We start from the raw sequence: 16,948 nt of genomic DNA on the forward strand, positions 1-16,948 counted from the left end.
CTTTAATTTAGTTTAGCAAGTTTGACAGCCCTGGCATTGAACTCGATGGGTTTATTGGTGTCATTATTTTATTTAGTTTAACTTAAATAATTATTAATTGTCGAATACTTCAACCAAGAAATATAGTTGTCTGTATTATTTGGTTCAAGTATAAAATTTTACAACGTAAACCTAATTTTTTACCTTTAATGGACTTCTATTTATGAAATCTATTATAAATTTCGCTATCAAAGTTTTAGTCTACATAATATTCGATATAACTTTTAGGAAAGTTAGCAATTTTTTTAGAAGTGCAGACCAAATCCTAGATAAGAAAACTTGTTTCGAGCCACTATTATGGAAAGTCTAAACGCGCAAGGCAGGTTGCCATGGCATATGTTGCAATTATGAGAATACTGATTTCGTTCTAAAAAACTTCAGAAAGTGATTAAAAAAAATTTCCTGACCATTTGAAGGTCAAATCGACGATCCGACGAAAATCACATGTGTGTGAGTGTGTTTTAAACAAAATTACACCTACAAACAGCAAATTGATAAACGCTTAGCATAAAACTCATAAAAAACTCATGAAATAATTTAAATCCCTTTAAAAATCCAACAGGAAGCACTATTATTGTGAACGTGTTATGAAAAAAAAAGTAATCTTAAAAAAAAAGCTAATATCGCTTTAAACCTGAAAGTTCAACCGAAAGTTGAATGATGATCTACTAGGTTTAACATGTTAATAGTTTTTCAAGAACTAAAACATTTTTTCTCGAAAATTTCGACTGCAGTTTGAAGGATTGTAATGTTCACGCGTAATGCTCAAAGTAATGAATATTGCAAAAATTTTAGATACCAACCAATTCAGCTAACTCCTAGCTTAACGAAAGTTAAAATACGCAAAAACACAGTTTTAAAATGACAGCAATTGGTTTGCTAGATAAAAGCAAAAAAGATAAAATTTTGAAAATAAAGAACATCCTTTTCCATGGGCTTGATGGCAACTACCAAATTTTTGCAAAATTTTTTTTTTAGAAGTAGATTACTTAAAGAATGATTTTTTGCAATCTATTTCAAACTCAAAAACAACCGTATTTTGTATAAATGTAAGTGCAGCTGTTTATTGAAATAGTTGCTATTTTGCGTTCAACGGTGACTTTATCTAGCAGCTTCCGTTTCGTTTTTTTCTTTTTAATAAGAAAAAAAAAGACAAAACCATTTATCAATAAGTAGAGCAATTATCAAGCAGTTAAATTAAATAATAGCTTTTGCTTACAGACAAAAATTACTTTGTAAAAAATAAGCGCTTATTTAGCAGGAAGCGAATGCGAATGCTAAATATTTAGCATACACTTTTACCATTTAATTCATTTATTTTTTAATTTATAGCTCTTTATCTCTTGTTTTTCCTCTTTTTATAAAAAAGTGTTTCTTAATGTTTTAAAATAATGAATGAACTTAAAAAAAAAAAAGACTAACATATAAACGAGTTTTCATTACTTTTTTTTTTCTTTAATGTTTGAAGTTTTTATTAATTTTCTAGTTTTTTTTTTTTTTTTTTTTAATTCAACCTCGTGGATTGTATTAAAAAAAGAAAATTATTTTTTTAGGATTTATGCTTTGAAAATAAATTATAAAATTTTGAATAAAATTCCAAAAGATAAAGTAAAATTTAGAAGATTTAGTTTTCGTAAATATGATCAACTAATCATTTTCAGATTTACTGACGAAATTGGAAAACCAACGATTTACTAACGAAATTAACCGAAACCGGAAGTCCAACGAAAAGAAAGTTGGTGAAAGCGTGTCACAATTCTAGATGGAGGATTTATCTTTACTCACACGATTCAATCCGTCTTATTGCAGGCTCTTATTTTTAGCTCTTACCTAACTCATGATTCTTTTACTTTTTTTTTCTTACTTTTTTCGTTTTAAAAAATAAAACTCAGGTGAAAATTAAATGATTATATGCTCTCTTAATATAAAACGTATGTCGGGAAATAAACAAAAAATAAATAAACTTGTGACAACTTTTTAAATAAACAAACTTTGCAGGTTGTTATAAGATTTTCACCTCAGTAAGTCTTTTCAAACTTCTTGAGGATTCAAGAAGTTCTTGTAATTGACGCATGTGCCAAAAACAAAATTTTTATTTAACTAGAAGGTTGCATTTTAAATAATATGTGAATGTCTTTAATGAAAAACAAAACGACATCATGCAAAATCTTTCTTGCATAAATATCTGGCTTGGTTTTAAATAACTGAGATTCTAATTTAATTTTGTTATTGTTTTTAAAGTTTTCGTTGATGGCATTTTGCAGAAAACAGAAATATGATAATCTGTGAATGCACGGTCAGGTGAATACGAAAGATAAATCAGAAAGTCCCAGCCAAGTACATTAATTTTTCACAGATTGTTCTGACACATCCCAGCAAACATCGTGTCTTAATGTTTTCTGGGATGCAGTTTTCCATTTTCTGGAAAAAAATGATCCAACTTTTTTGAGGCATTTTTTTTGGGGATTTTTTTGGGGTTTTTTTTTGAAGATAGAGTAAGCATTTGCTTGAAATAATTTTTAGAACTGGTGGTTATGTCTGTATTGAGAATATCCAAGTAATTACCAAGGCTTTCAGAATTTTTTTCCAGATTAGAATTTTTGAGAACCTTTTCTTAAAATCCAACTAAAAGAAATTTCTTCTAAAAAAAACTTGCCAAATAATCACATGGGTATGACATAAACTTAGCGCTAATTAAAGTTTTTTTGCTAAAGAAATAAAACTCAAAAGCTTTACTTCTGCAACAAACTGTTCGTAGAAGAAACAAGATGGAAATATTTGATCTGGAATTTGTTTTGTAATGGAAATACCTTTGATTCGCAGATTGAAAAGCTCTGTGTGTTTGAAAAGTTATATGTTTTGTTGAATGTCCGCATTCAAACAAAAATCAATAAAACAAAAGAGCTCAAGATTATGAGAGCAAAGCATCAACTTTCGATTTCTAAAAGAGATTTGAAAGATAAATTGTTAATTGTATTTTATTTATAGACTTTCGATCAAAGTGCACATTTAATATAACTACATCTTTAACAGGATAATAAGACATTGTATTTTAAATAAAAGCACAGATAACAAATCTTATTAAGACGTCCTTTGGTGATAATAATAAACTTTCAGCAACTACTAGAGCTGAAACTCTTTAATGCTGACAAGGCAGTTTAAGTTACTTAACAAAAATTAAAATCAGTTTGGGAAAAGTAGCAATGGTTATGGCTTGCTCCCTTTACACTCCAGTAAGTAATTTTTTTTCACTCATCTTGTCAACTTCCATGATTTTGTCGGCACGAACAGTAATATTATTTTTTTATTCTCGCATTTTAACAGTTTAAGAAAATTGAAGTTAAAAATGTTGTATTTAATTTCTCATGTAATTGCGATCTGTAAAATACTAAGGTAGTTTTTTAATTTCAATTAAAAAGGAAAAGTCCGTGTATTTTATAATGTAAACGACTTTTTGTTTCATTTATGCATTAGTAATAATAAAAGTTGTTTTTCAAATTAATTTTGCAATCAACGTTTTCGTCAATACTTTTAATCGAAAAATTTGCATTTGTTGCCGAGGCAGTTTAGTTGCCAAGGTAGTTTTGTTGATGCTGATTAGGGTATTTGCTAAAGTAAGAGTCGCTTGTTATTTTGCATTAGCTGTTTCTTTAATTTGCTTTTTGCACCCTTTAAGCAAGGACTTTTTATCTTTTTTCAGATTATGGAAGAAAACGTACATTTCAAGGAAATCGATAATTTCCTAGCTGAAATGGCATCATTAGACGACGACCCTTTATGGGATATAGAAGGATACTCAGCTGGTTCATGGCAGACAGACACTGATGACGATTTAAGCGATAAAAAATGTGAACTGTTCTTAGAAAATCTAGACGATTTTTCAAATAAAATAAAAGTAGACGATGAGAAAGTATTTGACGAGTTCGTTAGCTCCCATTTGAATAAAACGGTATGCAAATATCTATAAGCTTTTTTTATAAAACGTTTCTACAAATCTTTTTAAATTCATGGATTCATATTTAGTACTTTATTGCTCTTTTTTATATATCAGAAAAATAATTTCGATCAAAATTTATATTTTGGTAAAAAAATAAGAATAAAATTGAAGCGTTCTTTTAAAAAATTTTGCCTAGCAATATGCATTTTCTTATTAACTTTTTTCTTAAAAACGTTCAGAAAAAGATGAGCAAGTCTACACGAACACGTCAGCAGAAAAACGACACCAATATACTTCCAAAACGGGAGAGAAATCGTTTGGCTGCCAGAAGATGCAGAAAGAAACAAAAAGATAGAATTGATGTTCTAGAAAAGGTTATACTTAAAGATTTTTATAACTTTATAATAATGCAATTTAACATTTAACGTTATTATTATCACAAACACAACAAGCAATAATACAAAACTTTCCTCTTTTAAAGCAGGAAGTCGAAAATATTGAACGAGATAATCAAGAAGTGCTGAAAGAGATTTTAGATTTACAACATCAGCTGGAAGAGCTCCAACAGCTCTTGATAAGTCATACCTGTGTGAGGAAGGAGAAGCCATAACAAAACAGAGAAAACTCAGATTACACTCACGCGATTCAAAGGTCTAAAAACAAATATCAGCTATATAAATGCTGAAAAAGTTTTTTTTAGCCAGAAACTTAAAAGCTTTTCGTTGATCGATCAGCAAAAAAACTTACATTTCATACAGAAAAAATGTTTATGAAAAAATTAATTTGAAAAATGATCATAAAAAATGATCAAATTTTATAAGTGTATTTTAAAAAAGAGATGTATATAATTTAAAAACCATATATTTTTAAGTATACAAGCTTTGTTATTGTTTTTTGTTAGTTTTTAAAACGTTACAAAACAACAGCTCCTCTATTTAATTTATCAACGTCATATTTTAACAGTCGAAGTTAAAAAATTGTTTGATTTAAAATGAACACCTCTAGCATCCATAACTTGATGCTAATCAGTTGTACAGCTACTTTATCTTTTTTATACATTACTTTATTATTTGAAATATTGCTATTTACATATTTATCACATGCAACAATGCATCATTTAAATAACCAACACACTGCACCATATAATTCAAGTGGTACCGAGGAATAAGTTTTATTTGCAGAAAGAAAAAAGTAAAAAGTCTTTAATCAGTTTCTTTAATCAACTTCTACCTTTCTCGATACTTATAAATCCAACTACCGTTAAATGAAACCATTAGCGGAGAGAATGGTAAATCAGGTTAGGGATATTTATTTAGAATATGCGTGCAACGCCCCTTAGTTTTACTAACTAAATTGATGAGTTGAATAATAAACAGCACATTACACAAAAATATGGTCATTAAATTTATGCAAACTGTCCTATTAACTTGCGATTTGATATCTTATATCATTTTATAGCATATAATTATTAAAACCAAGAAGAGTGTCTATATGTGTATTGGTATGCAAATTATTCGTTAGAGAGAAACCCTTTTTTAAAAAATAGACAGTTAAACAGAAATTTAACTGAGGATTTACGATTTGAAGATTTAAAGATATAATAGCGGATTTACGATTTGCCTAGGTAAAGCATTTTTAAGGTAATGATTTAAAAAGCTTATTATGCCAACTTTTTTTGTCCCACTTTAATTCTTATATTTTGTCCGAAATTTTTGGCGATTAAAGTTTTTTAAGAAACCATTTTTTTATGAAGTCTTATTGTTTTTTTTCTTGAGTGAAATAAAACGATTGTTTTATGGTGTTTTATCCGGACACTGCTTTCGAGATTTCATTTGGGATTTATTTAATAGTATCTGCTATTATTTTGTTTACTTTTTTTAAACTTGAAGAAGATGAATTGTTAGAAGCAGTGAATGGTTTATTCATAAAGCACTAATACAACTCCGTGTTTCAGTAAAGAGAATAAACTCTGTTCGGTCATGCAAAAGAATTTCATTAGAAAAACTATGGAAAAAATATGCTTCAAATAACAAGTCAAAGCCGAATAAATAGCCGCTCAATTATTTCCAAAAAAACGAAGGGTAAAAAAATAGATCTTTAAAATGGAAAACAATAAGCTTGTTTAGTATTTCATGATAGGTAAAATGTTACAAAGTTAAAAAAAAAAAACAAAAAAAAAAAGAAAACGAGAAAAATTTAATTGGATCTGAACACCGCAGAATGCAGAATTAAAGGAATTGTTAGGCCAGACTTAGCTGAAAATTACAATTTCTGGGTTCAATTTACTAACTTCATATGAGAAGTAAGCACTCCATTGAAAACGAGTGGAAAGATGAAAAAACAAACACTTTATCATCAGTGTAGTATTGCATGATGGTTATTTGTCCGGAAAGCAGTTTTGTGTTCCACTTGAGATATTATTTTAGGAAGTGCCAGGATTAACGATAGGATCTGGATGTTTATTTGGACCATTATGTGTATTAGTTTTTTTTAACTATATATATTTTTTCTATATGGATGTGTTTTTGGAAAGCATAACTTTGTGTAAAATGTTGATTTGTGTTTAACCCTTTCCTGGCGCGTGACCCGCACCACGGTGCATAAAATCTATTTCTAAATGACGTGAACTGCCTGGCGGTTCATCAATAATTTTAAATTTTCCTGAACATCTATATGGGCTTGAGAAAACATTAAATATATATCTGAAATAGGAATAATTTCTTAATTTGATACTTCAAACCGTTTGTCATTTGCATTTACAGTGGGTGCAAAAAGTATCCGACACAAAGGAAAAACTTTATTTAATTAAAGCCTATTCAACAAAATAACGTAAACAAACACTACTCTAATGTAATTTTACATGGGAAATACAAATATCATATCCAAACAACAATATCATTAAATGTTGACTTGATAATTGCAATTTTGTAAAAGTTAAGGTTCAAAAAGTATCCAACACATCGTAAAAAAAGAACTTGATTCGCCAATTATTTGTCATCCGTTATGTTCAAGGGAATATTCTAGAATCAGAAAACGTTGGAACATTCTAGAATCTTTCTAACTGCAGTCATTTATTACCTGACATCTCATTGGAAAGTGGCCTAAATTTTGCGCTCTTCAACAATGTCTAAAACTTCAGAATTGTCTGAATCAACTAGAAAATCAACTATTCAGCTGCACAGAGATGGTTTGGGATATAGAAAAATTTCATCTGTGTTAAATATCCCAATTTCGGCAGTTGGTGATACAGTTCGGAGGTGGAAATCCTTCCATCTTTCGACTAGTCTGCCTCGTTCAGGGCGTCCTACAAAAATGTTTGACCGTACAGCTAGGAATTTAGTTTGAAAAGTACAGAATAATCCTCGACTGACTCGCTCTGAACTCCAAAAGGACTTGCAGTTCTGGGACAAATGTTTGCAAGAATACGATTAGGACAGTTCTTCGAAAGAGAGAATTCCACTCTCGGTCATCAAGAAAAATCCCTCTCTTGAAGGAAATTTATGTAAAGAAACGCCTGAACTTTGCTGAAGAGCACTTGAGTAAACCTTCAAGCTTTTGGGATAAAATATTATGGTCAGATGAGACTAAAATAGAGTTGTTTGGTCGGAACTGTGCCAGTCGTGTTTGGAGACAGAAGAGCTCTGCGTTTTACCCGAAGAATACCTTCCCAACAGTGAAGCTTGGAGGTGGCAGCATAATGTTTTGGGGTTGTTTCTCTTCTGCAGGCCCTGGGGAATTGGAAATTATAGAAGGAAGGATGAACTCTGAAATGTATCGGGGCATTCTTGAGAGATGTCTCGTGAAGTCAGCCGAAAAATTGAACCTTCCTCGAGGTTGGATATTCCAACAAGACAATGACGCTAAGCACACGGCTAGGGCAACTCGTGCATGGTTTCAGGAGAGAGAAATTGACTTATTGGAATGTCCAAGCCAATCACCTGACCTCAATCCAACTGGAAATCTGTGGCGGGAATTGAAATTGAGGGTACAGGAGAGATCCAAGAAATCTTATCCAATTGAAAGAAATATGCAAGGAAGAGTGGGCTAAAATTTCTATTAGCATATGTGCTAATCTTGTGAACAAGTATTCCAATCGTTTAGAAGCAGTTTTGGCTGCTTAAGGTCACATGACGAAGTATTGAGTAAATTTTTTACGATGTGTTGGATACTTTTTGAACCTTAGCTTTTACAAAATTGCAATTATCAAGTCAACATTTAATAATATTGTTGTTTTGATATGATATTTGTATTTCCCATGTAAAATTACATTAGAGTAGTGTTTGTTTATGTTATTTTGTTGAATAGGCTTTAATTAAATAAAGTTTTTCCTTTGTGTCGGATACTTTTTGCACCCACTGTATAGATCGATCAAAAATTAATTTTGAAAAATGGCTAAAAAGCGAACAAGTTTTAGGCGCAGTCTTATAGATGTTTTTGAGTCGCGAAAGGGTTAATGTAGCTCGTTGTTTAGTGTTATGAGCTACGCCGTTGGTATCCGATGTGCTATTTTGTTTAATATTGTTATTTATTTCAACGATGTTAGAAAATCTATATGCTTTCATGTAAAAAGACACTAAGTCTTTAAAAACTTTCATTGTTATGACTATTATAACAGGCTTAATAATTCGTTCCATCATCATACCTAAGAATTCAAATAAGCCACAAAAATTATTATTTGTTTTTTATCTGGAAACATAAAGAATAAGTATTTAATTACTACAAACAAAATTTTTTTTTCATAGCCAAGAAGATGATAACTTCATTAGTGATTTATACATACATAGAAGATTTTTTTCGTAACCAAGAAGATGATAACTTCATAAGTGGCATAACTGGCTTTAAGAGAATTTAAAAAAAGATCTGTCTAACGGTTGGACACGAAGGATTGTATGAGTAGGAAAAGACAACATTCTTGCAAGCTAGCTCTATAGCTTTAACACTTTTTATATGAGTGTGTCCATCCAAAATAGGAAGTACTTATTTATTGTTACTTTTCTCCAACTTTGCGTACTTGTTGAAATGTTCCAATGTGCCTATGAATCCATAGACACATGCTTTATTGAAAGCCCTGGTCATAGACATTGATATTGCTTCTGAATAAACAAGGACTATCTTTAAAATGTAAACAAGGACTATCTTTCATGAGTTTACATATTACTGATTCTTCCCCGTAATTTTTTTTTTCTCCAAGCAAATCTTCTTTGTTCAGTTGCAGAAAGCATAAAAAAGCTTTATTTCAAATTGAGAACGTGATCAGCCAACTCCTTCTTTATAGTTTCATTGGTATATTTAGCGTTTCGAAATATGACCTTTAAACTAATCCTTCAAAATGACGTCGTAATGTTTGTTTAATAATATTAAATTGTTTATGAGCTTCGTTGAACCATATAACTTCTTTTGATAATTCCGATATTTTAATTTACACATTTTTCATATCTTCTTATTTTCATTTATTACAACTTCGCTTTGATTATGATAAAAAAACAACATAAGTATGATTAAAATGATTATGATAAAAAAAAAAAGAAGAAAAAAATGAGAATAAAATCAACGTTAGCTGAGAGAGAAAAAAAATTGCTTTCTTAAGCCGCACTGGTACGATTTAGAAATCTGGATACGAATTATGGTACGAATAATGGTACGAATTATGGTAGTTTATTTATAGTTAAAACATAACCTAATATTGAGTAAAACCAATTCGATTTTGTGTCGACTAAACGATAGTATAATTTATATTGAACTTTTATTTAGTAAGGAACATAATTTTATCAATAATTAACTTGCAAGATTAACTACTAAGCAATTGAAGAAAGTTGTAAAGAAAATAAGTTTAAGCTATTTGCGGTGAGGATTTATTATAAAGGTTGGTTTACGACAGACAATTTTATAAAAGAAATTGTCACACTTGATGTATAGTGACATGCGATTGTTTGCGCAGATATCTCCATAGTTTCTTCAAAATTCAAGTAATGCGACTTGAGCAACCTTACGTAAATTGTATCATAAATAGGGATTTAAAACATCATATTTAAATTTTAAGTTGAAAAAAAAAAAAAATCAGAACTTTGAGAAAGTTTATTTTTCCTTTTAAAAAAATATTCTTTGAATAATTTATTTTCATTTTTTGACTTAAAAAAATGATGCAGAAATAGCAGAAAAAACTTCTAAGGCTGTCAATTTACTAATTATGTAATAGTTTTTGTAAAGACTTATTAAAGTAGTAATGATAATAGTAATAGTAGTAGCTTGGCTAGTAATAGTCGTATTACAAGCCAAGAATAATATTATTGTAAAAGCTCTCTTTTGCTTCTCTTTAAAACTAAGTCTTTCCTCCTTGTAAAACTCTTTGTCGAGCTTTTATAGTTTTTGGTTGTTTTCCGTTGCGATGCCTATTTATCATTTATTTATAGAATAAAAAAAACGTTGGTGATACTGTACTTTTATTTAATTACAGAATTCATTAACTTAACACAAAATGTTTTTAAATTGCAAACTCACCACATAATATAAACAGTTTGAAAAGTTTTTAAAACTGCAGTTAGCCTTACATAGGGCCATGTGCAAAAAGCTAATAACTGATGTTATGTTGACTGAGAGAAAGCAAATATTTGTAAGCGAGGAAACAAGGTGGGAAAAAAAAAAACCGTTCTAGATGATAAATTTTTCAAAAGGTACAGTCTCGAAATAATGACAGCATTTGAGAAGCATGGTAAAACATCAACATCAAAGTGAAATTCCGGAAGAAAAAAAAGCTTTCTGAACCGTTACACTCTAACTTGAATTGTCACCAAGAACCCCCTGAACAACAACCATCAAAGTTGCTGCCGAACTTAATGAGCATCTCAGAAATTTAGTATCTACAGAAAAAATGTCCGTTGGGAGTTTCATAATGCTAGGTTTTATGGGTTTTATGGTAGAGTTAACGTCTGGAGGCAGACTCATGAAGCATATGAACCCATCTAACTTCTTCCTACTGTGAAACATGGAGGAGGATCAGTGATGATCTAGGAAGCAATAATGTGGAAATCTAATGGCCCAATAGTTTCCCTTCATGGCTGAATTATTATTCATGACTATTTGATTATTTTTATTGCAACAAATTCATTGAATGATCTTAGAACTGTTACCAGAAGGCAACGAAATATTCCAGAATGACAATTAACAAAAAAAATCCACACCACTAAAGTAATCTCAAAATGGCATGATGAACATTCTAAGGAAGTAGCTCATCTTATTTGGCCATCATAATCGCCTGATCTTAATATTATTGAACAATTGTGGTGCACGAAAAGAACTAGAAACGGTTTTGAAAGAAGAAAATTTCATTAGAGCGCATTCAAAGTTTGTATGAGTTAATACCTTAACGGATTCAATCTGTAATTACCGCCAAAGGAGGTCCTATCCCTTATTAAAACAAACTTGTCTGTTTTTAAAGGTGTTTACATTATTTTGTCCAACCCTTGAATATACTGGACTTCGACTGTCGGACTGGCAATATAGACTTCCGATATTCGATAGCTATCGGACTTAGTATAAACTATCAGACTAAAAACAACTATCAGATTTTGACTATCGGATCGTCCTAATTTTGTGTTTAAGTTATTTTTTGTGAATAAGTGCATATTTAAAATTTTCGACAACGACGTTTGAAGTTTCTGGATTTTTTCTGCAGCAAACTTGAGAGGGGGTGCTTTTTCAATGCGTTATCAAAGATTTGCTTATCTCTTTGCTGGGGTACCACATTTTCTTGGAGCAAACATTTTTTTAGATTTCACTTTTCAACGTATTTCCTCTTAGCAATTATAGCAATCAAGCGTTTATCATAAAAGATGTCTGTACTAATAATATGGCCAGGTATAGCAAAATGCTGTAAATCAAGAAATGTAATCAAAATAACAGCTGTCTGTTCCAGACATGATAAAAATCTTTTTTTTCATGTCTATTTCATAATTTTATCTTTACAGCACTAATTATATTTATTTGAAGAGAAAAACTTTGATATATGTTTCATTCGTTAACAAATATTATCATTTTATAAAGTTGAAATTTCTGTAAACAGTTACAGATAGATACCATCATATCAAGTCGAAATGGATAAATATTTGACATCTTGTCAAGTCTGCCTCTTAGTACCATGAGCTACAGTGATATGTCAAGCCGGCCAGCTAGTGCAATGAGCCAGCAATGATGGAGAAGAGGTGATAATGCTTAAAACCTACAGCTAGAGACAGCCAGCATACCAAAAGCAATGTAGTAAACCTATTCACCATGCCACTACCCTCCCTCATTTGTGAATTCACATTTTACTTCGTCCCAACCAAAAAAGGGATAAAAATATATTTTAGAAAGGCTTCTAATGTTTTTTTTTTTGTGAACTATCGGAATATGAGACTCATTGATCATTATCTGATCGAATTTTTTTGAGCTATCCGAGTATCCGATATCGGATTATGAACTCAATCTATCAGATTTTAAAAATATGATAGGTTACCCAGCTCAGCCAATCAGCACACCCAAAAGCATAAGAACCAGGTAATATCATTGGCCTTTGTAATCGCTGGCCATTGTGAAATTGATAGAAAGGAGGCATAATGAGAATACGATACATAATGAGACAGCGGGATATAACGAGACAGATCCCATTTATCATGATTCCAGATCCACATTTGTTTGTTTTTTAGATTTTTAAAACAGCATTTGAGTTTTAACAATAATACTATATAGTGTTAAAAAAAACATAAAGAGTTACTTTGAAATAAAAAAACGTGAAAATAAGGGAATTCTTTTCATGTCTTGGCTGTATGACAACTGGGAATTTTGAACCATTTTATCGTTATTGATCACACGTTATTTAAAAACAATTTATGTTACTAGTTTGTGCTTTATTATCATCTCTAGGCATTACTCTATAATATCCATTCATCCATATTTTATATTCTTTAAGGAAATGGCGCGGATTTTAGGAATCTTTGAAGCCAACGTCTTGCGTGGCAAGTTTAGACATTTCTGTCTTTATGTAGTACCAATATATAATAAGTTTATCCTATGTAAATGCGTACTATTTGCAATTTTTATTTGTTATCTAACATAATAATATGTCTAACAAATTATTTACTTATACTCATATTTACCAAGTATGTTTATATTTTATCTCCGAGATTTATTTGGTGTATTTATTCCTGTTTTAAAAAATGTATACATGTATATAGTATATAGTATTGATAAAACAAATTGTTGTGTCTATGCCTGTAAAATGCATAACTTTTTTCTTTTTCTCTTTTTAAGTTTTAATCTTGGGTTATCAAATTTTAATGAGGTTTATATAACTTAATATCGAATCTTAGGTTACTATACTGATTTATAAACAAAATATACTGGAAATAATTGATATGGAGTTTATTGATATGAATATGCAAAATATACTTGGATGGTTTTATTAATTCTTATAGTTGATACGATGTAAATGCTGAGTTTAATGTTGTTTTTTTTTGTTTGTTTTTTTTGTTTTTTTTTATTTATAGAAAAAGATATGGAGAAAAGCTTTAAAATAAAAACTATCCGTGACAATTTTTCTGAGCAAAGCATTTTATCGGCGACTGACTCCATAAAATCTAAAGAAATATTTTTGAACAAAGCAGTTTTTTTCAGCATTTAACATTAAAAAGACTCATGATATAGATAGGAGATCACTTGGTTCATTTAAGAAAGTATTACCAGATACTGAAAATCTATTTATAAGCTAAATAAAAGAAATGGATTCAGTGTTCTACGGATTGTCGATAAGTGATATTCAACAAATTGTCACTCAGTATATAGAAAAATATGAGCTCACCAGTTGTTTAATATTTTAAAAATGGTGTAGGTGGAAGTGATTTTGGAAGTGGATTTTTAATGAAACATCCAGACCTTTCACTCGGGTTGTTTTTAAATCAAGTAGTTTATGGATTAAATCGCATTTCGGTTGACATCTGTTTTGATTCAATAGAAATTGTCATGGATAAATAAACGAATAAAAATTATTATAGAAAAAGCAAAGTATAGTGTTTCTTCTGTAACTCATGGTGAAAGGGGTGGAACAACAACAGTTGTTTGTGCTATGAATGTGCCTACTCACATTCATAGCACAAACAACTGTTGTTGTTTGTGCTATGAATGTGAGTAGGCACATTCACAATTTATTTCAATTTTTAAGAGAAAATGCATAAAACCAAATCTTATAGATCATGTTCTTAACGGAACAGTTAGAGCTCTGACAATGGTTGGATTACAACAGAGCTATTCATAAATTAAATAAAGAATTTTGCAAATCACACAACAACTTCTACCGAAAATAAGATTCTTTTAACTTTAAGTGGGCCCAAAACTCATACAAAGAATGTTAATTAGTTGGATTTGCTAAAGAAAATGGAAATAGTAGTTTAACATTACCACCCCATACTTCTCATAAGCTTTTTTACTGCATGCAGCTTTTCTCATAAGCTGCAGTCATCTGATCGCAGCTTTTTCAAGCCGCTAAAAGCTTGTTGATAATAAATAAAGTGGATTATGGTTGCGTGATTATCCTATAAGAAAAGTAACAAATGATTAACTTGGAGGTATATTTTCCAAAGCCTATCATAAAGCTGCACCTGTAGAAATTGCCTGTTCTGGCTTCCGTAAATCTGGAATTTTCCATTTGCGTCGAGATATAATTCCAGACAATGAGTTTAATGATGATGAAAAATCTAATGACATCTTTAATAAACCTGTACAAATTTCATCACGTACTAAATCAGGCACCCAGTTTTAATTATTGTCACTACATTGAGAAAATATTGATTTTAACATACTAAAACCCTGCTTTTCTAATATTGTAGCAACTCTAAGATTGATGTTACCACCAAAAAAGGGTGAAGGATCACAGATAATAAAAAATAAAAAAACATCAAAAGAATAAAAAAATATCTTAAAACAATAAGCAGAAAATGCTGCATTAGGAAAGGGTAAAGAAAAGGTAAATATTTTAATTGTAAAGGACTGAAAATGCCATGTTTGAAATAAATTGTGGAGTAAGGCTACAAAACAGGAGAAGTGGAGTCATTTTTCAAAATGTACAACTTAAACTCATTTGGACTGTTTTTTATTTTAAAATATCGGTAAAACAAAATGCGATTTGTGTCACCAGTGTATTTGATTAATCTAATACGAGATGTAGAATGTTTTATTATAAAAATGGTTTTTCTTACTAGTCTTCTAAAAAATCCTATTCATTTACCTTAGATTAATTATCAAAATTAGCCTGTCTTGTTTTGCCCCGCATAGTAGTACAAAATAGTGCTTATATATCTCATTATACCCCTCATTACCCTAGTATTAAAGTGACTTTAAATGCATCGATAATAGGAAAGACCGGAGATGTTTGAGACACGAGGATAAATAAAACACCAGAATATTTTTATTTCTTTCATTTGCATAGTACTGCTGGGTGTTTCTGCGTCTTTAATCTATTATTATATATCTATGATAAGTAAAGATGACGTTGTTTTGTTGGCAAAATTGTTTAATATCAGTTTTGGAGCACAAAAGCCAGTTATCGGTTAGAATCTTTCGAAGTTTTCAAAAATTTATTATTTTAATTCTAATCATAAGTTTAGCTTATCTAGTGTGTTTAAATATGTATTTTAATACATACAAAGCAGCTGTGACACTAATGACTTCGAAAGTAGGCAGGCCCTAAGCTCTAAGGTTTGAAAAAGTCTGTTAACCTTTATTGAACGATATTAGGAAGCTAAAGTGGACACTTTACATCAAATGGTAGCATATAATTAGATATTTTAAAAATGAACTAATATAGTTTTAGCTTGTCTTAAAAAAAGAAAGAGAAAAGGTATGAAAGTAAAGCGAACAGACTTAAATACACGATGATGATGGGGGAACTAAAGATGCATGTTCGTTGAACTGTTTTACATGAAAATAGGTCTGCACACAATTTTCTGTCTGATATACCACGTTTGTTTGCAGGTAATTACTTAAAATTATATATCACTTCTAGACGTCAAAAAACAGGTACAAAGTTGCAATTATTATCACTAAGACTGATAACCAAATAATGACCAGACCATTAAGACCAGAAAATTATGTTATTCCATTGTACCTTAACCTTCTTGATCTTCAATACTAGGGTAAGGTATTGAATGACGTAGAAATAATTAACATTTTCGATTCAATCAAGTTATCTCTTCATCTAGCATTGAACGACAGAGGAAGTTTTTAGCAGAATACAAATTTTTTTTTCAGGACTAACTTACGATGTAAAAAACAATCAAGTTGTTTGGTGGCACAAACTATGTTTATCTCAAGACTTGGCACGCGTGTCTTCCGAGCTGTTAAAATTCTACCACCACCTCCTCCCTTTAAAAATCACTGGTAAATTTTTATATCAATTTAGACCAGTTCTTAGACCAAGTTCTTTGATAGTAGTGTTCAAAGATCGGTAGCTTTTAAAGACATTTCTAATGGTTTGTCAACATGAGAAATTAATTCCTAGTGTGATGGAGGATAAAGGTGATGCATATTTAGAAATTTAGATTCGATTTTCAAGGAAAATGTAGCTAGGGGCAAAATAAACGATACATTTTTGTTACTTGTTTAAATTTAGGATTTATTAATCTTTAAGTTAACATTATTTGAATAAATATTTATAAATTTATTTAATTTTTTTTTACTTATTTCAACAATCAGTTATAAGTAAAAAAAGAAAGTATTTTGATGAAACTTTACTCCAATTGTTTTCAGAACAATTTCTTTATAGTGCAATAACTCTTTAGACAATAAATTCTAATGTTCTGACAATTATTGTTAAAAAGATAACCGTAGTTATAACATGTGCTAGTAGAGTAAAATGTGGTCAAATGAAATAGTTAAGAATTTTAATTTTTTTTTAAGGGAAAAAGGTTTTTTAAGTTTGTTTTTTTTTAAAGTTGTAGAGAAATT

The 16,948-nt window shown here is 30.1% G+C and overlaps 1 protein-coding gene and 1 long non-coding RNA gene across 3 annotated transcripts; both read left to right on the forward strand.

Annotated features, from left to right (window-relative positions):
• Positions 1–3,098: 3,098 nt before the first annotated feature.
• LOC145185524 (uncharacterized) lies at positions 3,099–5,174 on the forward strand. Of its 2 annotated transcripts, none has more exons than XM_080061455.2 (4): positions 3,099–3,272; positions 3,740–3,988; positions 4,216–4,350; positions 4,458–5,174. In XM_080061455.2, exons 1-4 carry the CDS (start codon positions 3,243–3,245, stop codon positions 4,584–4,586), a joined length of 543 nt encoding a protein of 180 aa, XP_079917581.2. In that variant the 5' UTR covers positions 3,099–3,242; the 3' UTR covers positions 4,587–5,174. The 2 variants fall into 2 exon arrangements, with proteins under 2 accessions (XP_079917581.2, XP_079917579.2); XM_080061453.2 differs by having other exon boundaries at positions 3,106–3,272; positions 4,461–5,174.
• A 4,200-nt stretch (positions 5,175–9,374) lies between these two features.
• Positions 9,375–15,930, forward strand: LOC149883774 (uncharacterized). The gene is made up of 3 exons (XR_016455267.1): positions 9,375–9,614; positions 12,921–14,046; positions 14,136–15,930. It is a non-coding gene; the product is annotated as an uncharacterized LOC149883774 (long non-coding RNA).
• The last annotated feature ends 1,018 nt before the right edge of the window (positions 15,931–16,948 follow it).

The sequence above is a fragment of the Hydra viridissima genome, unplaced genomic scaffold (genome assembly GCF_058129835.1).
Source record: "Hydra viridissima isolate aposymbiotic clone 2 unplaced genomic scaffold, HvirCarnegie_v1 scaffold_9, whole genome shotgun sequence".
Classification (NCBI taxonomy): domain Eukaryota; kingdom Metazoa; phylum Cnidaria; class Hydrozoa; order Anthoathecata; family Hydridae; genus Hydra; species Hydra viridissima.

Coding starts and splice junctions, on each gene's coding strand:
- LOC145185524 (XM_080061455.2), top strand. CDS start 3,243: ATGGTTATGGCTTGCTCCCTTTACACTCCA. Junction 3,989..4,215: donor GCTCCCATTTGAATAAAACG/GTATGCAAATAT, acceptor AAAAACGTTCAG/AAAAAGATGAGCAAGTCTAC. Junction 4,351..4,457: donor GAATTGATGTTCTAGAAAAG/GTTATACTTAAA, acceptor CCTCTTTTAAAG/CAGGAAGTCGAAAATATTGA.